The sequence below is a fragment of the Triturus cristatus genome, chromosome 9 (assembly GCF_964204655.1).
Source record: "Triturus cristatus chromosome 9, aTriCri1.1, whole genome shotgun sequence".
NCBI lineage: Eukaryota > Metazoa > Chordata > Amphibia > Caudata > Salamandridae > Triturus > Triturus cristatus.
This window is the reverse complement of record NC_140592.1, coordinates 778694058-778721625: the sequence shown is the minus strand read 5'-3', so window position 1 is coordinate 778721625 and position 27568 is coordinate 778694058. Positions and strand designations below refer to the sequence as shown.

The window sequence follows — 27568 nt, the reverse complement described above, 5'->3', positions numbered from 1 at the left end:
AGAACCAGACCAGGCGGGGTTGATCCAGGCTCAACAATGTGGAGACAACATAAAGAGGATACTCCACCTCATAGACAAGGGCCACCAAACACAAATGGACGTGCTTTTGTTGACGGTCGACACCGAAAAACGTTTGATCGAGTGGATTGGAGATTTGTGGAACAAACTATGTTACGATTTGGGCTGGGTGAGAGATTCCAGGAATGGGTGAGCTGCTGCTATGGAGGGTCTACAGCTTCCATTAGAGTTAACGGCGTCTCTTCACACCCCTTTGCTATTCAAAGGGGTACAAGGCAGGGATACCGTTCGGAGAAAAACCCCACTGTTAGAAATGGGGGTCTCTAGTTGGCAAGGGCTTGCACCTTTGTCCAAATAGGGATCCTTCTTCCTAGTCAGGATAAGGGAGTTACACTCCTAAAATAACCCCTGCTCACCCCCTTGGTAGCTTGGCACGACCAGCCAGGCTTATCTTAGAGGCAGTGTGTAAAGCATTTGCACATAACCAACAGTAACACAGTGTAAGCACTACAAAAGGACACCATACCAGTTTAGGAAAATATCCAATATTTTTATATACTTAAGACAAGACCAAAAACAATAAAAATCCACAATACAGTACTTAAAAATCTTCAGGTATCAAAATAATCTTGAAAAGCAGTTCCTTGATGTCGATAGCTCCGTCCGGGGCTATCACGGTGTCGTGAGCAAACAAATCCAAACAGTTCTGGCTGACTGCGGCGTCGTGGGTCAGCTGTGGTGTCGGGAAGACCCACAAACTGTACCTTTCAGAAATGCAGGGTGTCGATGACATCTCGTTGAGCTTCCGAAAACATGGCATCCTCAGGCGTCGGTTCCGGAGGTCGGTGCGGGAGTCGTCAGGGCCCTCAAAGTCACACGCGTTGCAGATCGAACTCCTCTTTGTTGAAGTCAGGAGCGCTGGCGTCGGCGTGCAAAGTGCAGCGGTGCGACGTGCAGTGCCCTCAGGTCACCGTGCGAGCAGCGGCTCGGTGACTGCGTCAGATGGCGTCGTCGGTAAGACCAGGGTCGCGGTGTGAGATGAAGGTGGTGTTTGTCACGGTGCTGGCAGGTTGCAGTGCGGCGTTGTCGTTGCTGAAGCGCTGTCGTCGGCTGACTAACTGGAGTCGATGGCACCGGTAGGCCAAGGCTGCGGTGCGGGATGAGGGCAGTGCGTCGTGTAACTTTATGAGCGGTGCCCTCGAACCACGGTGCCAGCAGCTGCGTCGTCGGGGATACCAAGGCGTCGTCGTGAAGCGAGGCGGTGCGGAGTGCGGTGCCCACAGGTCGCGGTGCGAGCAGCGGCTCGGTGGCGGTGGCATCGGGGAGACCAGGGTCGCGTTGCGGCGGTGCCCTCTGCGGTGCCTTCAGGACACGGAGTCGGCAGCGGCGTCATAGACGGCATCGGGCTTGAAGTCTTTGCTCTTCCTGAGACTTCTTGAACAGGGGGCAAGCTCTACCTCAAGCCCTTGGAGAAAGTCACAAAAGTAGATCGCAGAAAGTTCAGTCCAGTCCTTTCCCTGCCCAAGACAGAAGCAGCCACTGCAGGCCAACACAGCAAAGCACACAGCAAAGTGGTAGTTCCTCCTCACAGCTTCTCCAGCTCTTCTTCTTGGCAGTCTTCTTGATCCCAAAAGAGTTCTCTGAAATCTTTTCTATCCCTGAGACTTCCAACAGGAGGCAAGCTCTACTTCAAGCCCTTGGAGAAAATTATAAGAGCATGATGATGAAAGCACAGTCCTGTCCTTTTCCTACTCAAGACAGAAGCAACCACTGCAGGCCAACCTCTCAACACGCATCATAGGGGCAGTACTCCTCCTCCAGCTTTCGCTGCTCTTCTTCCTGACAGGTTCCTTAGTTCAGAAGTAATCTAGAGTTCTGGGGTCTTGGCCCCAATATTTATACCAGCAAATCCTTTGTCCTCTGGAAGCAGAGGCCTATACCTAGTTCAAACCAGTTCTGGGTGTATTCTGCCAGTGTGCACCTTCTTCCTTTGTCAGTGTAGGCCAGGGTCATCAGACGCACCACAGGAGGTGGAGCCAGCATTGTGGAAGGCAGGCATAGCCCTATTCAGACCCAGGTGCGACTCCTCCCACCCATCTATGTGCAGATAGGTTTATTCAGCCCTGTGCTGACTCACCCTGTCTCCTGCAGTCTCCCCCAGCCCCTGTCACTCACAAACCAGACAGACAACACACCCAGGCTAGCAGAGGCAGGCTGGATGATTAGGTCAGAAAATACCTACTTTCTAAAAGTGGTATTTTCAAACACAGAATGTTAAAATCAACTTCACTATAAGATGTATTTTATCATTCTGAGTTCAGGCATACTTAATTCGACTTCCTACCTTGTTCCCTGGGTCAGTTAGGATTATAGGATGTTATAATTAAACTGCCCACTCTGGCCTATGGGGAACAGGTAGCCTTGCAATAGTGAAAAACAAAGTAGGCTGTAATTCACTATCAGGACATGCCACACACACCAGGGCATGTCCTACCTTTCACGTACAATGCACCCTGCCCACAGGGGTACCTTGGGCCTACCTTAGGGGTTACCCACATGTAGAAAAGGACATTTTCAGGGACTGGCAAGTGTGTGCACTTGCCAAGTCGACATGGCAGCCCCAGGCTGCACACAGGCTCTGCAATGGCAGGCCATATTTGCACTTTACGGGCCGTTTACGTGGGTGGCACAATCCAGTGCTGCAGCCCACCAACAGCATTTGATTTATGGGCCCTATCACTCGCGGTGCACTTTACTAGTGACTGGCACATAAATCAAATAGGCCAATCATGGAAACACCAATCCATAACACAGTTTACACAGAGAGCATATGCACTTTAGCACTGATTGGCAGTGGGAAAGTGCCCAGAGTCCTAAAACCAACACAAACAGGTCAGGGAAAAATAGGAGGAAAAAGCAAAAAGTTTAGGGATAACCCTGCAAAAAGGGCCATTTCCAACACACACCCAATCAGTTTATACGCGGACGATGTGATCGCAGCATTAACAGTACCAAGGAACTCACTCCCGGCCTTCTTGGGGGAGCTAGAGACATTTGGCCAGGTCTCGGGGTTACGGGTTAATGTGGGGAAAGCACTGATACTTAACGTAAACCCAACAATTCCTACCCACAGTCCTGGAAGGGATTGGCTCTCGGGGATAAAGATGGTGGACTCTATTCCTTATCTGGGATTGGAGCTAGAGGCAACAGTTCAGCAAACAGTCAAACTAAACAATGCTAGACTGGTGAGACAGCTGAAAAACGATCTGGGCAACTGGAGTAAACACCGCCTTTCACTACTAGGGAGAGTAGCGGCGGTCAAAATTAACCTTTCACCAAAGGCGCTGTATCTGTTCCAAACTCTCCCAGCGGTACTACCAGTAGGGGTGCTCGCCTCACTACAACGCGACATTAACCACTTTATATGGGCAGGGGCAAGGCCACGGATGAGCACAGACATAGGCTACATGCGACCCGAAAACGGGGGTCTAGGGATACCGGACCTACTAGGTTATTATGATGTGGCCCAACTGCGATATTTAGTGGAATTGGCTAGGCCCGAATCCGAAATGAGATGGCTCTTCCAGGACAGAATACTTGCGGGAATCCCTCTATGGAAGGTCCCCTTCCTGGAAAAAGCACAGAGGCCACGCAATTTAATAGGATCGCCGATCACCAAGTCGGTGTTGAAAGTATGGGATGGGGCGGCAATGGGCAAGAAACTTACAACATTTCCATCGCTCTTAACTCCCCTATTTGGAAATACTGAATTCACACCGGGAAAGGCAGACAAGGCATTTCTGGCATGTCGGGACACCCCCTGTCGCTCAGTGGGACATCTCTTTGACCTGTCGGGAATAATCCCAATCCCTCATATAAAAATAGACAATGGCATTCCAGAGATGGAACGACTGCAATATATGCAATTACGGCACTGGGTGCTTCAAACGGAGATGCGAGTGCAGGCAAGCCGTCGGCAGACACGATATGAAAAATGGCTAATCACTAAACAAACTGATAAAGGGTTGATTTCAGAACTTTGATATGATCAGGCATCTACCACAAACACACGCCACACCCAGTCAAAAGAAATGTCTGTTGTTGAATACCTATTGTGAACATTACCAATACGTACAATGAACTTTGGGTTAGCCCATTCCATATCATTGGTTGGCTTTAGTGACAATCTCATTTGCCTGCTTACTCTTCAGTGGCTTTGCTTCCTCGTCTTGTGGTTTTACTTTACCTGGAGCATAAATAACTTACCATCCTATTGATTGGATGACTTGTATCCTTCCGCTACTTACTTTTAGATGCATACTTTTTTTAACATTCCACGCAAGTGCATGTGTTCTCATGCTCTCTCCCTTGTGTTCAGCTTCCCCCTTAAATCTGAGTCCCTGTGCTTTCCGTGTTACTCCCCTGTTGCCTAGTGTCTATTGCTTCTGTCCTGCGCCCCTTCTCTCTCTCTGTGTTCCCCTCCTTTTCGTCAGTTGCTTCTCCTGCTCACCCACCTTCCCCTCTGGTTTCTCTAATGTTGTATTTATTTTTTCATATATCCCCCACCCACCTCCCCAGTTGCTACATCCTGTTCCTCCTGACACTCAAGGTACCTACCCATGTGGTCCACTGTTGCTTCCCTATCCTCGCTTTTATTTTTATTTTAAATTCTTTTATGGATGTCCCCGCAGCAGGAATTTGTTGACGCGCTGCTCTTTTGTGAAAATGAAAAATGCACTTTGGTCCACATTTTAATGTTACTATCATCTTGAAACAGTACAAAAAGCTAAAATTATCTGTGCATCATGCCACATTACTGTTGATACGTTTGCATCATCACAATTTTTTCCCTCCCAATGTGGTACAGCATTGCCAACAGCAGTAACCAATTTTCCGGATTTTGGAGCTGCTGAATGAAATTGGCAAAAAAACTCACTGGCAAAGCCAATAGGTCTGTATTGGCCATGTCAAAAGGCGAGACCTGTTCCTTTACCAATGCTCGCTTTTTTAATGCGCTTGAGTGGGCAAAGTACATGTAAAATATAGGATGGTGATTGATCGTGATATCTCTATCAAGTGGTTTATCTTGGCCCGGCAATTCAGTTTGTGCGAGGTAGTTTCTTTGTTTCTAGGTTTTCTTAGTGCAGTGGTTAATAATTTGACCTCCGTAATCATCTTTTTATGTCTTGAGATGTATTTATCTGCCACTGCATTTGTATTCTCTACATTAGTCATATTAACATGGGTCTGTGACTAATAGATTTATAAGCAAATACCATTATATAATATTCTCTATGAACGATCTTTAAAATGAGGATGTCAATTAACATTAAATGTACTACATAACACAATGTTTATGCATGTAAGAGTATTCGTATTGCGCAAACCGATCCAAAAGGTAGTGGAGTGCTTTTAGAAAAAACTCCTTTAGAAGAAATTACATTTCAACAATCAATAATCATGGCCTTGAGCGGTCTGTGAAACCTATACTAATTCTTACTTTGATCTCACCTACCATAGTACAAATAATTTGCCTATTAGTACCCTTAACACACTTCTTTGCTGTTAATAAAGAAAATGTTATTTTCCAATGCAATTTTTATTTTAGTTATGTGACAGAAAAGTACAATATTGTACCACTGTTTTTTTTTCATTGTGGATTCTTCAAAGTGTATATTTTCCTAAAAATTCTTCATATTGAAACAGTCTACAGTAACACTCAAGTTGTACTTGTATTTAACTAGAAGTGTCCATGTTGTTCAGTTCTGGCATCAAACATATTGCCTTAATTTAAAACTTCATAAATTGTTTAAAATACACAATGAACTCTAGCTAATTGTTGTTTGTTACCTTCTTTCCAATGGCAGGTCCTCTTATTGCTACCACCATGTTTTCACTGCGATCTCAAGAAATTGAGCAACTGATATCTGTGGATCATGAGGACTCTGAGAGAAGACACAATATGCGTTATTCCCAAAGTGAGTCAGACATACCTGAGCAGATGATATCTGATAGAAGTGCTTAGACATTGTGTTCTCACTGCCACTGCATGCATAGGCGCAGGCACACTGACCTGCAGATATACAAAAGCAAAAGAAACCCCAACATCAACTTGCATCTGCCTCTTACCATAAAAGCAGTAATGTGAAAGTTATTTGTGAAATTAATTTGCCATTACTTACCAGAGTCTCAAATCTAGTGCTGTTGTAGTCCAGTGAAAGTCAGAGTAGGTTGATGAGGCTAGGAATTCTCTTACATTTTATGAGAATGTCCATGGGCTGTTCAGTTGAAGTTTACAGCACTTATGGACATCATTTGTATATCTTTAAGAAACTTGAAAGGATTGTTACAGTAGTTTTGGAGTGTGGCTGAAATACTGATGGATCTATCACAAAAGGTTAAGGGGGCTTACTGTACACAAGATAAACCAAAGAGTCACAAGGAAAAAAGTTTCCTAAATTTTAGGAAAGTGCTCAGCACTTGCACACAATTTTAGATAACAGGATTTTGACTGAGTAGGAAAGCCATGCTTTATGGAAGAGGACAGAACAGTGAACTCTGTTTACCCGCCTGATACAGTATTTTTAACATACCTAGAGTCCTCACTAATAAAGGTGATAACCGGGGAACTCTATAGTATTTTTAGATTGTCTGGACCCCGCTTTGTCCAGTAGTTTTATTCAAGAACCCCCTCCTACGGGGAGGAGCCAAGATGGCGACCGGAGCAGACGCTTGAGCGCCCGGCTCTGTCGGCCCCTGGCCCCGGACTATTATCCTGATTCCTATCCTTGCCGATTCTCGAGGTGAAACGTGTACGACGACACGCTGTCCACGCCGCCACTTCCCCGAAGTCTCAGCCCGCCCGGATGCCGGAGTTCTTGGTGCTTTTGTTCTCCGCCCTGGACCCCTGCTCCATTGTGGCCTTTGCCGGCCCCCTGGAAGCTCCGCAGTCCCCGGACCCGCTAGCGCAAATCCGAGCCCCGCGGTCCCGACCTCACCTAACACCACGGACTGTCGCCAGACGAGCCTGGGGAGGGACGGCCAGACACCTCCTCCACCCTGCGCCTGAAGGGCTGGGGCTGTAAGGTAAGCCCCGGTGAGGCGGGTCTCCTGCCCCGATCTGTGGACCGCGCTGTGGGAGGCTGCCGACCCCCTTCTTCTATTGCCTAGTCGGCTGCACAGAGAACCCGAGGGAAGGGAGGCGACTGTTGGCTTTCCCAGTTGCGGCGCAGACCTGAGGGGAACTGACTCCTTGCTACGACCCCCCCCCCCTGGCCATTTTACCGTCCGGCGGTAAAACATGGCGTTGTTTGCCTGCTCGCGGCCGGGGGGTGATACTCCGGTCTTGCCCGCTGCCCGCTTCTCCCTCCCTCCACCAGACACCAGCTCCACAGTGCCGTCCCGGATTGCTGCCGATGTGGGGGTGCAGCTTCCGCTGACATGCGGCTCCGTACTGGCCGTCCTGCGGGACTTTCGTTTACAAATGTTTGCTCGCTTTCAGGCGCTGAGTGAGCAGTTTGACTCCCTGTGGTCGGCTGCGGGCCGTGAGCGCTCCGTCTGTCATCAACACGGCGTGGGTCTGCCAGTGCTTTTGTCCTCTTGCGGGGACGCAACGGCTGTGTGTGATCGTGCTACACTGGTGCCTGCATCTGGCTTTCCCGGCACCCAGGATCAATTGCTCTCCAGCTTAACAGCGGATACTTTGTTTCCCCGTTCATTGCTGCCTGCTTCATTGTTGCCTGCCTCACCGCGTCTGCAAGAGTATCCAGCTGAGCAACACCTAACATCCTCGAGGAATCGTTCACGGTGGCCTACTGCTTCTTTTCTGTGGAACTCCTGTACTCTACATGCATGTCTGGACTTTCTGTGGTGCACAAAGGGACCTCTACAGATGGTCGGCGGCCATTTTGGGATTCTACTTCACCATCTTCTCCCAAACGGCCATATTGTCTTTGTCTGCACGGGATGCGGGGCCTTCATGTAGGGGCTGGCTTAATCTCAAGCCCGCGATCGGGCCAGGGCTAGACTGATTAATATCGCCATGGTTTCACGGAGGGGCTGGACTGGGACTGGAACTGTATGTGTACTTTGTGCGCATTCGTCGCGATTTGTCTTCCTTCATCTAAATTGTTGTGACAATTCATTTTCACACGACCGCTTTTGGGGTAGTGGGTTCTCAGTGTGTGGAAGCCAAAGATGGCCGATGGTTTAGGGCGCTCTGATGATACGTAGGCTCCTCCCCTCTTTCTTCTTTTCGGGAGTTTAGATTAGAATAGTCCTATTCTTTTCTCACCCCCTTTAACATAGGTGTACTGTTTTCTTATCTTTCTTTACTTTATTCTTACTCTCTTTCTTGTCTATATTTCGGGTTTATTGGGCGACAGGCACTATGCTGGGGGGGGGGAAGGCCGTAGCCTCCGCATTGGTGTAGGGTGGGGGGGTAACTTACTGTTTCCAATTAGTTCTATGGGCCTTTTTTCTCTTTATGTTTCTGCGCTATACTTGTTTCGATTCTGGGTCCGGGTGGGGGGTTGACTGAGTGGGGGCGGCACTGGAGGGGTGCGTAATTGCTCATGTGACTATCCTGTTATATAACTGCATTGCCTCACTGCCTGCGATTTTACTTCCATTGCTGTTTTAATGATGCTGCTGCTCTCCCGTGTGGTGAAGATATCGTGCGGACTCGAATCTCCTTGGTTCTTAGTCTTCACTGACTATTTCCCTGATAAACTTATTTTGAAAACTTTAAAATTAACCTTCACTTCTCCTTTCCCTGGGGTCAAGGATCTCTCCAGTGTATGTTTCATAAATCGTTGCTAACCTTGCCCGTTGAAGCACAGGGGCCGTAATGTTTGTATCAGTGCTTAACCGTATCGTGGCCGGCCTGAAGGTTGTAGGCCCGTATTTGTTCTTTTAATATGCACGAATAAAGGTTTTAAAAAAAATAAAATAAACTGCTACCTTTTTTTGCACAAAAAAAAAAAAAAAAAAAAAAAGAACCCCCTCCTACTGCTAAGTCTTTGAGGAGGTTGAATCCACCCTTGTGGTACCATATTACTAGGTTGGGTAGAGGATGCCAATGATGAAGCACAACACTATTACGTGTGTGAGGCATCCCCTTTCATATAACGATGGCTTTCCTACTCATTTGAAATCCTGTTATGTTAAATTGTGTGCAAGTGCTGAGCCCTTTCCTAAAAGTTAGGAAACTGTCTTTCTTATGACTCTTTGGCTTATCTTGAGCATAGTAAGCCTCCGTACCCAGTTGTGATACATTAGTTATTTGTTGGGGGAACGTACAGGAACATATCCTCCACCTCTCTAGTTTTGCGATAATGGTGAAATACTGATGGAAATACCGTGAGAGCATGCAAGAGGAGTTGAATTCTTTCTGCTCTTCTCCTTGGCACAAGACATTTAGATACTATGTAACCAAGACGTTGGGAATAGTGTTGCCATTTTACTGACATGACTGGTGTTTTATGTGAATTGTGGGACAGAAAGTACATAAATTAGCAAAATCCATCACCTGTCCCAATGGATTTTAAATGAATATATAAAAACCTAAGAAGGAAATACAAGAAGCTCTCTAAACCAAATCATTGCTTCCTTAACTATGGACAATGCAAAGGATGTGCCATATTCTAAAATATTTTTGCACCCATACCTTAACTATAGATGTGCCAAACAATCTTACAGGATCTGCAGACATTTATACCACAGGAAATCTGACTGCACAGTGGAGTCTCTGCATTATTAAGTCAGGCTGATAATTGTAGGCGGGAACATGGGTGTTTGTGGGGAGCGGGCCTTGGTGGTGCACGTTTGAAAGTCTGCTTGCTACCACTGAGTCATAATAGTTTTCCCAGTGGAAAAGAAATACATTCTACAGTTAATACTCAGGAGAAAGTGCTAACCAGGAGTTAAATGCCTGGAAATCAAAGACTTGCATGGCTTTTCATGCTTCGTGCTGATGATATACATACATCTATAGAGTTTGAAATCTTCGCAAATTAAAGGAGGAAATCTACAATATGTAGCCTTCTACCTTCCAAGATTTTACACTGAATCAGGCCCACATTGTTTAAATATATTTTTCTGATATGCCTAATATGTCTTCAAAGAGAGAAACATTCCAGCATGGATAAGCAACCACCCAGAGGCAGCAAAGCTGCATTGATTGACATACAAAGTAGCTTCCTGGAGATCATAGATAAGGGAGAACCAGTAATGTTTATCCTACTACATCTTAGCTGCCTAGATGGTCCCCTGCACACTGTGTTCCTGGATCAGCTGATTACAGTTTCGGGTACCAGATAAAGCCTTTGGCTGCTTCGGATTAATTCTGACTGTTTAGGTTAGTTGTGTGATAGTGAACATTTCTCCTACAAGTGGACTCGTGTAAATTGTGGGAGCAGCAGGGGTCTCATCTTCCTCCTTCCTGCTTTAACGTTTACGTGCAAATCTTCTAATGATTACGTTCATCAGGTGTAGGACTGCACACTTATGCCGATGACACACAAGTGATCCTACAATTAAAAGTGACACACTAGCAGACTTGGACTGGTTACAGATTAGATACAGCAAAATGGCGCCTATCATGAAGGCCAGATGGCTCGCATTAAATAATGCTAAAACTGAGTTTTTACTTTGCTCTACACTGCGCAAGCTGCTTTTAATCCAGCAACAGTACCCATCGGTTTGGGTTCACCAGCATGCTATTAAAATGTGGTTGTTTACATATACACTGGTTTCAATATAGCGGCCAAAATGAAAACAAAGGTAAGATTCACAGTATATCATCTGAAGCTGGTTTGTGAGACCATTAATACTGGAATCCAGTCTTGACTCACAAACTCTTCATTTCATTTTAAAGTATTTAATAGCCTTCTTTATCAGCTAACTGGATTTTCATAAATATGCAACTATTTTTTGGACTTGAGAACGACCGAACCCACATTTCAGATGCAAAATCAATGGGAAGCTTGGCCAAAATCGGATCCTTGTTTACAGATCAAAAAATGGTGGGAACCATTTTTTACATAACACCTCTGACAATTATGCACTGCAGCAGGAATCTGGATTGTCACAACTCTCATTTGCAGGAAAACATGGCGTGACTGCTCTCAGAATTTCTAAAACATATGGGTCAGTTCCCAAAGGGCAAAAGGCAGCCTTTTAGAATGGCTGAAGCAGTATTTTTTTCCACACATTCCAGTTTGCCCACTTTTCATAACATATTTGAAAATTCGAGTGAAACATTTCACATGTCCGTGCTGCAGCCTACACATGAACAAACAAGTGAAATACTGTTCTGTGATAAAGCATAGATGGGGCAAATGCTATTCAAGCCAATATTACCCAAGGGGTATTGATTATGCTAGCAAAAAGTAAAGCATTTGCAACCGTATTTCTACACGGTATACCATATCATTACTGACCCTGTAAAGTTTCTAATAATCCATAGCACCAACTACTACGCAAGACTGTTGAGGAATCTGTAAGTACTGCTCCATGAAGACCATCTTGCCATCATTGTCAGAGGAACTCTAAAGTTCTGACTACCAGGAGGGTTAAGTGTAAGACATCATAAATCACAGATCCAGTCAGAAGAACAAAGGTGGGAGCTAACAGATGCTCATGTGCTACTTCATTGCTGTGATATCTTTACTGGCTGGTGGGTGAGAAGGGGATGAAACAACTAGAAAATAATTTTCTTCCACTGTGCACGCTGTATGACATCTCCTCTGTATCAATATAGGAAGTTAAATACCCTCATAATGAAAAAGAGCTTTCCAATTCATAACTAATTACCAGCCGATCATACCCAGATACACAGATAGCAGCATGGCTAAGATCTTGCTCACTGATGCACTCTTTCAGACACTGGTAGAATTAGAGACAGTTCATCATCAAATTCACTTTATTCAATCCGTTTTCGTACCAATCATAAAAGTTCAATATACAGCATTTAATACACATTCTAAAATATTCAATTAAACGCCAGAACAAACGTTTAAAAGAAGATAAAACCAGCTTAAAAAGACACAATAAATCATTTTGGGCAATTATACGATTTCCTAGTTTTTAGGGAAAGACATAAAAAGAGGCAACACAGTAGCAGACGAGATGGTCAGGCAACATTCTTAAAAAGAACAAACCTGAGCAACATTGTTTACATTTGTACATTAGCATTATTGGAAGTAAAAATCTTTTACGATGATCAATGTAAAATTTAGAAAAGAAAAAAATGTGGTAGAATTAGAGACCGTTATAAATGCATGTCAGAAAGAGTCTGAGAGAAAAATTAGTAAAGAAGATCTTCAATGTTATTGCTTACACTGTATGTCAAACGCTTGCCCTGGACATTCAGTATGGGCATTACTGAAAAATTAAATATGAAAGCGAAATCATTTTAAGAGATTGTTTAAGTAATGGATTTTTGTCGTTACGTAACAGATGACGTGATCAGCAATCCCGAAGTGTCATTCAGAGTGAACAGACGAAAGCAACCATATCCAAAAACATCTCAGGACATCGAACGAAGAGAAAAAAATGATTCACTCAATACAGGTGAAGTATAAAGCCTTCGATATCTGTGTCATTTAAAGTTCAAACACATTAGGCTGGATCACAAAACATTTCTGACTGGTGCTATTTAAATTCCTTGATTCTAAATTAAAGCAAACCCCTTTTACCACTAGATTTGAAAAGCCGGATCCTGGAGGTGGTAGTGTGCGACTAGAATGCTTGTGCATACTTCTTTGGTGGTGGTGCTTTGGATTTGTGGTTTTTGTGCTCTTGTGTTGCATTATTGCAGTGCGAAATTTGACAGTTTTGCTATGCTATGCCCTTTATGTTTTAACTGTCTTATCTTTCTGTGTGAATGTTACTAAGTATATGCTGTTATCAGCAAATGTTGCTATATTTACAGCCAAATGCAGCATATGTCTTTTAAGGTTATGATGGCAAGCAACCAGTTACCGTTGGTAAATGAGCAATGCTTCAGCTCTTCAACTGTTCATAGTCAGCCTAAACCTATGGCATAGACTATCTTCAGTTAGCATTTTCAGTACTCACTTTATATGATGCAGCCTTTGAGCCCAATTTTCAAAGTTACCCTTTTAAAAAACAGAAATTTACTCATGTTGTCTTAAGCCTACATTTTGAGTGCATGCTTGACTTTTATGTAATTCATAAAGAATTCCAGAAAATATTCATGGCAATCTGTAACTATCACTGATTCAGTATTCAGATCCTTATCTGTTTACTCACATAGGAATGTAGAATACAAGCGTACATTTTTTAATATAGAAATTAAATGCAAATGTACATTAGCGGTTCATGGCTTTTTTTTAACTTCCCCAAATGGAATGTAAGTTTCCCGTTTGGAAACATACTGTCCTCAGGCCCCCTTAACGTTATGGATGATCCTTTCTCATTTCCCCACTTAAAAATTGATTCATTTCTACTCTGACACTAGCAAATTTAGGGTCGTATTCAGGATAGGAAACTACCTGCTAACCTTGTGAATAACCACAAAACCTTGAGTTAGCTGATGATTCAAAACTGTGATCAAATCCCGTTAACAAGGACATGAATTGGAATTGCCTGTATGAATGGTCATTGATGTGCAAATAGTTTGTTATTCGGGCTCGATACAAGCTCAGCTGTGGACCAGAAGCAATATCCGTACAAGGTTCTTCATTTGGAAAAAATGCACATCACCAGTTTCTGTTCAAATAATTACAAAACTACAATTTAACAAAAAATGCTCATTTGTCACTGGAAGATGTTGATTTGATACAATAATTACCACAAATGAGCCAAATACCTTGACACACTATAATGTAAATAAATGCTTTCTTGTCTCTCTTTACGAATACCAAATAGCTGAACTGTCCTGTTCAGAGAAGTAAAAGTGCATACAAGAACAGTGCCACGGAGGGCTAGACTCCTGTCAGCTTAGGTGTAAAAAATCAGAGGACGTTATGTATCATGGCATTTACGGTAGGTAAGGCTCCAATTAATAAAATCAGAGCATTTCCGACTCCAAAATTGGCTTTTTTAAATTCACCAAACCCAATTAGCAATTCGGTAATATGTTACAGAATATTACCGAATCGTTAAGTGGATTTGAAAATAAAAAACGAATTGGTATTTGGAAGTGGCGTGTTAAGGTCGTCCCTTTGTGGAAATATGGATTTTTCTGGTCAGTTATGTCCCCTATCTTGGACCCCAACGGTTCTATGTGCATGTTACAAGTACATGTATGTTTCCTCCAGTTCCAGTTATGAAGACGCAAATACATGTGCGTCCACCGTCAACATGTCCTCTGTCAGATCCGCCATGAATAGGCCGGATATTCCATTCCTAAATATGAAAGGCCACCGGCTTTATATGGCTCAGTTACTCCATTTTACAGTCTAGGCAAGTAGGCCCTGATTCTGTCATCAAACTCCTCTTGCCTTCTGCCTCTGAAACCTCGAGTCTGAGCCTGCATCTGTGACCATGAACTTTGTCTCATTCTCTGCGCGGCTCACGAAGCCTGACATCAGCCTATTCTCTGCCAAGAACTGTATTTCACCTTCGAGTTATCTGCTTCCCCCTCAGCCGATGCATTCCTGCCTAGTAGTTTAAGTAAACATTCTTCCAGTTACCAAGCAAAAGGCCCGGCTTCTCTGCCCTTATGCAAGTAATTCATAGTCCTGTTACCATGGAATATTTCTACCCCCTCGCATTTAGTGTAGACACTTAGACGCTTGTACACGCACGCACAGTCAGTATAGAATAGATTCTGTCCGAGAGTCCTTCTTTCGTGGATAACATAGTTCTTTAAACATAGGATGTTAGATATGATTTGGGATTAGGTTGACTTGACCCCCCAGACTTCTTGTCTCCACATGTAGAGCTAAATGTCAAGTCCCCTTCACCCCCTAGTTACACGTCAATTACACGTCATGCTGCTGCGCGCGCATCTATGCCAAGTATTATCTTATAGATCCACCTATATGTGACATCATAACCAATTACGTTCCTTTTTACTCCTTGTTCCACCCATTTTTTGGTTACGCAGATAAATCGTCATTTTCCTTATCAATTGTTACGCCTACTGCATTCGCTTCATTGTAATGTATGATCTATAAAAGTCATTTCATGTCAATAATGTATGTACTTCACTTCCTGAACCCCCGTGGTGATGGAACTTGGAGCAACCGATTATAATCGATCACTGGAATAAAGCCCATTCCGAACCTCTAATACCACGGATTCTGCCTCTCATTTTACTGAGCTATTTTATTATGTTTCTGTATCAAATTAAGTCCAGGTAAAGGAATTTTATTTACCACATGAATGGCGCCCGAACAGGGACACTTTCTCATCTCACGCGCCGGCGGTGAGTTGCAGGCCCGGTCTCCTGCCACAGCTGGACGGACAATAACGCGTACCAGCAGGATTTCCTGTATCTCCCTCCGGTCAAGCGGGGGCGACTGAGGCTGCGATCAACACCCAGACGAGGCGGTGAGAAGTGCGAAGTATCCCGACCAGAGCCTAGCTGAGAGAGCAAGATCCGAGGTATACAGAGGCCCACCAGTTCGAAGTCGAGTCCAGTTTCCGACGAGTCGAGTCCAGTCCGGTCCAAGTCCGGTTTCCGAGGCCTTCCGTTTCCGAAGCTACCCGGTGAGTACCATTACTGGGGAGGCATTTCTGACGTGCACGTAGGTTGTGCCGGTCAAGACGGGTTTGGGTACACAAATCCGGTCTGCACTGTTTTAGCAGTGTATATGTACTGTTTAGCAGTATATCAAGTATTTCCGAAGTATCTAGTTATTGTCAAGAATTAAGCTTGGTGATTAGTTATGCAGACGATCATCATTGTTGTTTCAGTTAAAGGTTTAATGTTAAATGTTAAATGTTTTAAGTACGTTCTGCATATTGTGGTATGAATGACTGTTCTTTATCGTGTTTATTGTATTAAGTCTGTTCAAAATCAAGTATTAGGTCAGTTCTCAATATGCCGCTCTTTTCGAAACTAAGACAGATCACTACAAGAAAAGGGGTACTCGAAGAAGCCGTCCCTATTCCTCCTAGGGATACTCCAGGGCACTTCATGTATCACAAAAATGGCTTAGACGCTATATTATTTCTTGATTTATGGGTAGACTACACCAAGGGATTACCAGAAAGTCAGAGGTGGCCCGCAGCGGGAACCTGGGATGCGGAGTGCATCATGAAAGTCGAGGAAGAGTTATGGAAAAGGAAAGTCAGACAGTCACAGAAAGATGCCGTTGAGTAATGGCGTAAAGAATCTCATAGACGCACAGAAAAGGCACGTAGACAGGAAGAAAAGAATAAAGAGAGTTCAAATAAAGTTCGAGAAAATCTATTAATTGAGGAATGTATCCGAGTGAAATCAGAACAAGTAGATAGGCAAAGAAATGCCCTTATGAATGGTATGTATCCCCTTCTGGCCGAAGGATTACCTAAGGCTACTCCAGAGATACCGAAAGACTTGCCACCCCCATTGTTCCCAATAAAGGTACATCCTAAGGGGCATCACAGAACCGCAGAAGATGTTTTTCTTTCTTCATATTTAGATGACGCAGCTCCCGAGTATGCTAATCCCGCCCCACATAGACCGCATACCAGGGAGATCCAACGCCAAGACCCAGTACCCGTATCCCTACAGCAACAGATCGAGTCACAAGTTCCGGCAAGCACATCTGTTTCTGCATCCGCTCCTACAGCTACTTCTATAGCTGTGTCCACACCTGTAGTAGCTGTGTCACGTTCGACGAATCCTTTCACACCCGACACCCCAGATGGGGCCACGGGAGGTGCTACCAATATTTTTTCTACGCCACCCAGAATAAATAAACTTACTTTTCAAGAGTCAGCACATTCACGTACACCCAAACTCATAAGTGCCCGTACGCTTAAGGAACTTCTTATAGATTGTAGATATGACCCTGTGCCCGGTAAAGAGGACGAAATGACCCTGGCATCATTGCGTATCAGACGAGCCGCAGTGTATTTAGGGAAGTTACCAGGAATGACTGCGCATCTAGATAAAATATATCATTTTGTCCAAACAGGGCGAGATCCAGAATGTATTAACAGAGCTATGGAATACCAGAAAGTAGAGATACAGGGGGAACTGTTACGTTTCCTCATAAATTGTGTGATCAGAAATCAAGACCGACCGGGGGTAGACCCGGAAGCAATGCAAATTCTTACCAGATGGAGCCAGAATATATCAGAAGGGAGACATGATAAGCAAAATTGTATAATAGCCATGTGCCGAAAGATCCGTAAAGAAATAGAACGCCTACACGAAGAGAGATTAGAGGTAGACGAGTTCGAACAAAGCGAGGAAGAAGGGTCAGGACTGCCCACAGGACAGTCAGACACCATAGCCTATGTAGGAAGAGGAAGATCTTGTAATAGTAATAGATGTCTTATTGACTCGATACGCCCGATATGTCCAGACAATAACAGGGGTTTCCCAACACCCATAGTCCATATAAGGTCTAACGAACATTCGTTCCAAGCCGCCGACAAACTACTCCGAGAACGAAGGGGTTATCATTTTCTCGATTCTATGGATGAACAAGAACTAGCCAGGTCAGCTGTCCATTGGGTTGACAGTCCCGGAAAATATAGTGATGATACAGTAGTACGCACATTTTTGAATCTCACCCCAGATGAACAGCGGTTAGTTGGGATTTATATGATTCAACAACTCATTATACTATATCGGAGTCAGCGTTCGGACCCTGGTCCCTTACCTGACATATTGACTGAATTGCTTATGAATAAATGGAGAGGTGCAGGTACTAAATTAATTAAAGAAATTCTAGAATCAAGAAAGCAGTATATTCTTTTTGTATGCGCGGAGCATGTCTCATTGCCCGTCAAGGAAAGAACCACGTATCACATGGATAGACAGAATCCCTTACGAGAAGTGCACCCAATAAAAGGCGAGGACAATGAGTTTAAGCGCGTATTTGTATATACGCCCATATCAAAAATAGAATTGTTACAAATGAAGAAAGTGGTACCCAGTCATGACAAAGATCCAGCGGGTTTTCACCGAGAAATTAAAGACATGTTACTCATGGGAGAGTATACCTATCCCGACATTATGACAATATTAAAGGTATTGATGCCTGCTGGTATTTATGAGAAACTCAAGGAAAAAGAGTGGGAGGTAGGAGACCAAAAGATAGAATGGTCAGTGTTAGAAGCGGAAGAAAAGGCCCGAACTGCAGGAGCAGGACTTGGGGATAAAACTAAAGCACTACCAGGTTTATTAGTACAGGTACTGCCACGTTTATTAACTACGAAAAAGGAAGATTGGGGTACAATTTCAGCCTGTAAACAGAAGCAAGATGAAGACACTAGTGATTACTATGCCCGATTCGAAAAATGTTTTGGTATAAATAGTGGCATAAAAGCAAGTAGCGAATCATACCCACATCTGTTTGTAACAAAATTAGTAGAAAATGCCCTGCCCCAAGTAAAAAATAGAGTATTAAAATTCGAGAGTACCTGGCAAGGTAACACTCCATCACAAATGTTACAAATGTTACAGTACCATCACAATAGAATTAGAGAGGAACAAGAACATGAACACAGACGCATGAAAGACACGAAAATGAAAATGCTAGTTTCCCAGACAGTTCCAGCTGAAGGACATAAAAAGGGTATGACACATTCCGATTCAGCAGGACCTGTAAAAGGGACATGCAATTATTGTAAAAAGCCAGGTCATTACGTACACGACTGTCCAGTTTTAAAACATAATATCAGCATAGGTAAAACACAAGAAAGATCACGGCCATTTAGACAAGAGCAGAATGAACAAGGAGCTCCGCAGCATGCACAGGCCATGCCAGCCGCACAACAGCCAATACAGTTTGTGCCAGCTGCACCACCGTTGCCTGTTGCTGCCACACAGACAACAACACGACAAATGTATCAGACCGCACAGTATGAATATCCTGAGTACCAGCGTTACGCATGAAAAAGCCTAGAGAGGGAAGTTGACTTACCCCTTATTGAAATACCTGTAGATCAAGAAGGACCTTATGTACATAGTGAATTATTAGGCCAAGATAGAAAATTTTTACTCGATACAGGGGCAAGTCGAACAACTATAAAACGTAGTGAAGTTCCAGGGGCACCCCTCTCAGGCTCTCAGAATATTTCCCTTGGTTTTTCAGGAAAACCTATTGTTAATGAAGTATCACAGCCTCTTCCACTTACGATAGGACCTTTGACCCGAACTACAGATTTATTGCTTACTAAATCATGTCCAGAAAATCTGTTAGGAATACAAACATTGAAAGCTCTAGGAGCTATAATATGTTGTTCTCCGGAAGGAGTAAGGTTGTTTTTACGTGATTTTAAAGGTCACTATGTGTCTAGAGACATGGATCCCCGACTGCAGACTTTACCTACACATCTATGGGCACGAGGCCCTACTGATGTTGGTTGCATGAATATTACACCATATCGAGTCACATTAAAGGCAGGAGTGGTGCTACCACGAATGCGACAATACAAGTTACCACCAGATGCTGTAGTGGCTTTACTACAAATCATTGACGAGCTCATTGCCCAAGGAGTAGTTGTGGAAACAGACTCCAATGTATGTAATTCACCGATAATTCCGATTCTTAAACGAACAGATCCAAAGGCCCCGCCAGTATATCGATTGGTTATTGATCTGCGCGAATTAAACAAATGCATTGTGCCACAATTTCCTGTGGTCCCAGATATCTCATCATTACTGACAGCCATTGATTCCGAAGCAACATTCTTTACTGTAATTGATCTCAAGAATGCTTTTTTCAGCGTCCCAATAGATCCGGAGAGCCAATATTTGTTCGGATTTAGTTTAAATGGACGTAGCTTTAAATTCTCACGCGCACCTCAAGGATTTACAGAAAGCCCCAGCATCTATAGCCAAGCACTGAAACGAGAACTAGATAGTATCCACATGCCAGTTAACACTGCTCTGCTCCAATACGTCGATGATCAGCTGATCACCGCAAGAAGCGAACCGGAATGTGAAAAAGCATCACTGACAGTTTTACAATTTCTAGCCGAAAAGGGGCACAAGGTGTCCCCTTCTAAGCTGCAATTCTGTGTCCAGCGAGTTGTTTATCTTGGACACTCGCTGTCCAAGGAGGGAAGGCAGCTTACACCGGACCGCATTCAGTTAATAGCTAACATGCCAACACCCAAGACACAAAAGGAGGTGCGGGCTTTCATAGGTCTCACTTCATATTGCAGGCAGTGGATCCCTCAGTATGCATTTCTAGCAAAACCACTCATTCAGTTAACCACACAGGAGGCAGCCACATCGACTGTTCTCCCTTGGACTCAGGAACATACACAAGCTTTTGAAAGCTTAAAGAAAGCTTTATGTCAAGCACCTGTTTTAGCAACACCATGTTACAGAAAACAGTTTACACTCTTTGTTACAGAACGCGAAGGTACTGCCTTGTCAGTACTCACACAGGAACAAGCAGGAGCACACAAACCATGTGCTTATTTTTCTAGTACATTAGATCCCGTAGCTCAGGCTTTGCCTGCGTGCCTGAAATCAGTAGCAGCGACAGCTTTAGCAATCAGACAAAGCGATGCCATAGTGTTAGGACATCCATTGACAGTTCAAGTGCCACACGCAGTAGAGGTTCTTGTAAACAGAACGCAAACACAACACTTGACTATAGCGCGACTTACAGGGTACGAACTTACATTGTTTCAGCCACATATAGAAATCAGACGCTGTAACACATTGAATCCTGCCACACTTTTGCCAGTAACCGGAACAGACCCACTAGCTCATGACTGTATTGAAGTTATTACTATAACGACAAAACCCAGACAAGACTTAACCGATGTCCCATTGTCAGATCCAGACCTGACATTGTATGTAGATGGTTCATGTATGAGAACAAGTACAGGAGAGTTAGTGGCCGCTTACGCAGTCACAACAGATACTGAAGTCATTGAAACTAATCGTATAAATACTTTGTCAGCTCAAGCCGCAGAGCTCATCGCTCTGACACAAGCCTGTATTCAAGCCACGAATAAAAAAGTCAACATATACACTGATTCACGTTATGCATTCGGAGTTGTACATGACTTCGGCGTGCTGTGGCGAGAGAGAGGTTATTTAACTTCCCACGGTGCCCACATTCAGCACGGACCCCTCATTCATGCCTTATTAGATGCAATACATCGACCCACTGCAATATCAATTATGAAATGTAAGGCTCATACGAAGGTTACTGATATCATTTCCCAAGGCAATGATCTAGCCGACAGAACAGCTAAACAGACTGTTCAAACCCAAACATTCGACATGACAAAGACAATAGTCCCGACACCGACACAGTGTATGACAGTTAAAGATCCTACTCTTGACGTAATTGACATACAGACACATGCTACACCAGACGAAATAAAGAAATGGACTGAATTAGGAGGGATCCAAACGGACCAAGGATGGATGATGAAGGAAAAGTCTGTGTGGTTCCTTCCTGATTCAATGGTCCAAGTTATAATTAACACTATACATAGTCCAGCACATCTAGGAGAAAAAGCTATGCTAGACAGCATTCAACACATTTGGTTCAATAAACATTTACGAGCAGCAGCCAAACAAAAAGTCCGTACCTGTATGATCTGTTGCCAGTTCAACCCAGGAAAAAGCGTTCCCGTAGAACAGGGTGGATTTCATCCTCCTGATCACCCTTTTGAAGCCCTCCAGATGGATTATATCCAGATGGAACGATGTCGAGGATTCAAATATGTTCTCGTAGTTGTCTGCGCTCTGTCCCGTTGGACGGAGGCATACCCGGTTTCAGATTACACTGCCCCGACTACTGCCAAACAGTTGGTTCGAGAATTCTTCCCACGATACGGTTTACCACGTGTTGTCTACTCAGATAACGGCCAGCCGTTCTCATCCGAATTAATGAAACATGTTTCACTTCTGTTAGGATATCAGTGGAAATTTCACTGTGTCCGACACCCCGAGGCAGCAGGTCTCGTAGAAAGACATAATCAGATACTGAAAATTAGATTGTCCAAAATATGCCGAGAAAAAGGTGTCGACTGGATAGTAGCGTTACCAGTTGCACTCTTCTACATGAGAATGGTAGCACACTCTCGAACAGGGCTATCCCCGTATGAGGTGATCTTTGGCAGACCACCAAATATGTGGGGGACGCCTATACCACGCAAAATAACTGATGTTGACTGTAATATGCTGACAGATTACTTGGCTTCCTTGATGTCTGCACTACAATCTTGTCGTTCACAGGTAGCTGCAGCCTTTCCCGACAACACTGAGGTGAAACCCCATGACGTAGTTCCGGGTGATCTCGTATTTGTGAGAAAATTCGACCGAAAGACTCAGCTGGAGCCCAGGTGGAAGACACCCAAGTTGGTTCTGCTCACTACAAGGACAGCCGTGAAGATCGAGGGCCGCAAGGGCTGGATTCATTCAAGTCATATCAAGAAATTTCATGGACTATCCTCGGATATAGACATTGTGCCCTGCACTCCCTCACAGACTGATTCAAAACTTCCTTTGGTTGAAAGGACTAAAACCGAACTCTATAAAGTAAAATTGAGGCCTAGAACGTCAGACAATTTGATTGTTTAAGTCCTCTCCAAGGTGAAGCGGTTGAATTTGTCTCTGACATGTATCCTCTAGACCTGAATCATGGACAGTCGCGAAAAATGATGAAACGACAGGCGTATTGTAAATCACTGCGTAGCCATTGCATAGTGACATTATTAATCTTGTTTTTCTTAAGTCTTTTAATAATTACTGCAAGTATATTGTTGCACATATATTACCCTATTGCCAGAAACGTTTACAATGTTACTGCTGAACATTCTTTTAGTGACCTACCGCCGCATGAATTGTCTTATAGACTTGCGCTGCGCAATAACACTTTCATTAGTATGTTACATCATTCCCATCAGACTAGTAATGCCACCAATTGTTGGGTGTGTGGCCGACTCCCTCCCTATCAGAATTATGAAGGAGTCCTGCCATTCTTTCCACACCCATTTACACATAATGGCTCCTGTGGAGCATGGTTTAGTTTAATCAATTCCATAGACTCAGACACAGCAGTTTACCAAGATCATTGGGTATGGGGAAATCTGAACCTAGTTTTATTCAAAGTCTGTTATCCTGACAAGGAGGGTCGCCCCAAAAGAACAGGAACTGATCTAGAAAATGAAGTATATGGATTAGGTAACTTTACACCTAATCTCATGATTCTAAATGTCGTATCCGAAGTTGAACTAGTCTTACCCACCATGTCAGTATTCCCAGCGAAGGGTGAATTGTGTGTAAGAAAGGTTGGTTCCATACATATGGGCCATAGTAAATGCACTACTATAGTAGAATTCAGTGATCAAGGCAAATCTTCATTTAGAGCTTATCGCCACTCCTACTTTATATGTGGTCAGACTGCATATATGCGTCTACCTCTAGATTGGGATGGTACCTGCTACATTGCATTCCTTTTGCCACCTGTTTTCCTAGCTCCTCCTGATTATTACAGAAATATTCATTTAGTACACAACAGAGAGCGGAGAGATCTCCCAATTGTCGATTACACTGAAACAGCATGGGAAAAATACACAGATTTCAATAAAGGCATCTTTCCTTATATAGGTACTGTTACTAATAGTAAACTGATACGTAGATTAACTAGAACCCTTGAAGCAGTAGTGAATGAAACTATTTCCGCCCTAGGCAATTTAACAGAAGAGCAGTCTGCTATGCGGATTGTTGTGCTTCAAAATCGTCTTGTCCTTGACGTCATCCTGGCTGATAGGGGCGGAGCTTGTAGGGTCATCGGATCAAGCTGCTGCGTATTCATACCAGAAAATTCGCCATCAGTATATAAAGCCATAACTCGCCTTCATAAGATTGTAAACCAGAACCCAGGCACTTGGACTTGGTCCGGTTGGTTTTGGAGTGTATTATCTACCTTTGGATGGAAGGTCCTATCTTTCCTAGGTATTGGCCTTCTCATACTATTCAGTTGCTGTCTATGTCTACAATGTGGACCAGCGATTTGTGGTCTGTGTACCACATCGTGTATTCCACCACCAAGATTTCATTCGTCACGGAAGAAGAAAGAAGAACAAATGATGCTATATGAACAGATCAATGGATTAATGAAGATTGATATCTCTTGACGGGCAAGTAGGGGACAAGGAGGGAATGTGGAAATATGGATTTTTCTGGTCAGTTATGTCCCCTATCTTGGACCCCAACGGTTCTATGTGCATGTTACAAGTACATGTATGTTTCCTCCAGTTCCAGTTATGAAGACGCAAATACATGTGCGTCCACCGTCAACATGTCCTCTGTCAGATCCGCCATGAATAGGCCGGATATTCCATTCCTAAATATGAAAGGCCACCGGCTTTATATGGCTCAGTTACTCCATTTTACAGTCTAGGCAAGTAGGCCCTGATTCTGTCATCAAACTCCTCTTGCCTTCTGCCTCTGAAACCTCGAGTCTGAGCCTGCATCTGTGACCATGAACTTTGTCTCATTCTCTGCGCGGCTCACGAAGCCTGACATCAGCCTATTCTCTGCCAAGAACTGTATTTCACCTTCGAGTTATCTGCTTCCCCCTCAGCCGATGCATTCCTGCCTAGTAGTTTAAGTAAACATTCTTCCAGTTACCAAGCAAAAGGCCCGGCTTCTCTGCCCTTATGCAAGTAATTCATAGTCCTGTTACCATGGAATATTTCTACCCCCTCGCATTTAGTGTAGACACTTAGACGCTTGTACACGCACGCACAGTCAGTATAGAATAGATTCTGTCCGAGAGTCCTTCTTTCGTGGATAACATAGTTCTTTAAACATAGGATGTTAGATATGATTTGGGATTAGGTTGACTTGACCCCCCAGACGTCTTGTCTCCACATGTAGAGCTAAATGTCAAGTCCCCTTCACCCCCTAGTTACACGTCAATTACACGTCATGCTGCTGCGCGCGCATCTATGCCAAGTATTATCTTATAGATCCACCTATATGTGACATCATAACCAATTACGTTCCTTTTTACTCCTTGTTCCACCCATTTTTTGGTTACGCAGATAAATCGTCATTTTCCTTATCAATTGTTACGCCTACTGCATTCGCTTCATTGTAATGTATGATCTATAAAAGTCATTTCATGTCAATAATGTATGTACTTCACTTCCTGAACCCCCGTGGTGATGGAACTTGGAGCAACCGATTATAATCGATCACTGGAATAAAGCCCATTCCGAACCTCTAATACCACGGATTCTGCCTCTCATTTTACTGAGCTATTTTATTATGTTTCTGTATCAAATTAAGTCCAGGTAAAGGAATTTTATTTACCACACCTTCCAAATACTGATTCATTTAGGACTGCATTTATATTTTGGAACTGAAATCTGGTTTTAAAATATTAATGTTTTATCACCTCCTCAAAGTAAGTGTTTAAGCCATTCCCAATAAGAAGGGGTTCACAAGGGACCCCCTTCTTCTTTGTGACTGTTGATAAAAACGTTTTTTATGAGCAGACAGTGGTCCATGAGATTACTGCCTGCTCATAGAAAAAGTGTGTGTAATTTTCTTTTTAAATGCATCCCGTTTTCCTTTAATGAAAACGGACTGCATAAAAAAAATTGTTTTATTTAAAAGCAATCACACACATTGCGGCCTGCTGACACCACCAGACCACCATACCTGGCTTTTAAGCCAATCGTGGGTCTCGATGTACAACCTACCTCATGCATATTAATGAGGTAGGTCGAACGGTGACCTGCTATGAATCAGTTTGTTGAGAATCAACCTATTAATACATGTCGGTTCTCAAAAAACCTATGGATTTTTGGAAATTCAGTGCACAGATTGCAACCCCTTCTAACAAATCTATTTTGTAAATTCCATTTAAGGAATCACAAATTGCTACTCATTATTTGTCGCAATTTACGGTTTCTTAAATGGAATCATTCGCACATGAGGGCCTGAATGTTAAAAACTTACCGAATTGTGTTCTTGCATGGGTTGTTATTTGTGAATGCTATTTTTCACTTACCATTTTTTGTAGAAAATACATAATAGTTACCTGTTAATAACCTAAGCATTTTGAACTTGGTTGCAGGAATGTCGTTTTTCAGACAGGATTCTTGTTTGAAGAAAGAAGAGCCAATTTCAATTCTCATTGATGATCTTGGTGATGAAGCCGGAGATAGTAACTCTGACCACAACAAAGGCAAGTTACAAATGCTCCTTAGTTGTGAAAACTTGGTGAAAAGATGTCAGAAGATTTCCTTCTCTGAAATTGTATTCTGCTCTAAAATTGGTTCTTTGCTATCATTTTAGGGAGTGATCGTACTTCCTATTAAGTTACACACGCTCCTTATTTTTTACTTTGCCAGCATTTGTTAGGACAAGGGTTCCAGTATAGATCCACAACAGCTGAAAGCAAGCCAGATTTTTGGGATATTCATGTGCATTCATTTAATCTAAAGGAAATTACTTTTCAGAGCCAGTGATTATCCTGAAAGTTTTGCACTGCTTAAACTTCAGTTGAACACACTGGAGTTTGATTCCCTTTGCGCTATGAAACCTCTTTTTCAGAGTTGATACTTTGATAGAATTGGACATGGCATGACCCTTTCTCAGTAAGTGTCATCTGCCCCCAAGTTTATACCTGATCACCTTTGGCAACAGAGTGTTTTCTTTTTGATAAGTTGCATCTGCTTCTCAGTAAATTTAAAGCCTGGTCAGTAAAGACCCGCTTTTTCAATGTATTCACCTAGCCCAGACACCCAAGTTACATAGTTGATTTATACCAAGGAATGCCCCGTTTCTCTTATGTTTTACCACAGAATAAGTACTCGAGCCACCAATATTATACGAGTACAGTATTAAGTGCCAATACTGAGGAATTCACACGTATACATATTGACTAACCACTCCCCCTTTCCTCCTAATATTGATCCTTTCGCAAACCCACCTATAATGCCGAAATAGATTCTGGAAAAACCTGTCTCCAAAGCACAAAGAAGAAACTATTAACAGTACTCCTTCTTTCCACTGGAAGGCTCTTGACACCTAATTCAAATTAACACAAAATGGGACACAAAGAAGGTCAATCTACCTGCCAAGTTTTTTGATATCACATCTTTAATCAATCCTTAACCTTAGTTAAACAAGTGGGTATGTGGGCACCCATGAGTTTGAGTACCCTTTCACTGCAAATGGAGACAAAAGCTCAATAAAGGAGGATGGATCCTTGTGTTTGAGCAAATATGGGCCACTGAGAATTTTGTAGAAAGTACCAAGGATCTTCCATAAAGTTGGAACACCCTTCTCCCACCAAATTGCAACATTGCTCCTTCACAAACAAATCACATGCTTTTATTTACCATTTCTTCCTTGTATGTGGGTTGAGCTTGTATAGTCCATCATGTCCCTAATATATCCAAGTAGCTCCTGTGTATTTGGACA

At 43.3% G+C, this 27568-nt stretch overlaps 1 protein-coding gene across 1 annotated transcript in view; it reads left to right on the top strand.

The window, feature by feature from the left end:
- LOC146798834 (uncharacterized) overlaps positions 1-27568 on the top strand; it is a 92961-nt gene that overhangs the window by 22130 nt on the left and 43263 nt on the right. The window contains exons 3-5 of the mRNA XM_085626150.1: positions 5886-5996; positions 12478-12591; positions 26217-26327. Coding sequence (XP_085482276.1) covers positions 5886-5996; positions 12478-12591; positions 26217-26327 — 336 coding nt within the window. The remainder of the gene's footprint in view (positions 1-5885; positions 5997-12477; positions 12592-26216; positions 26328-27568) is intronic.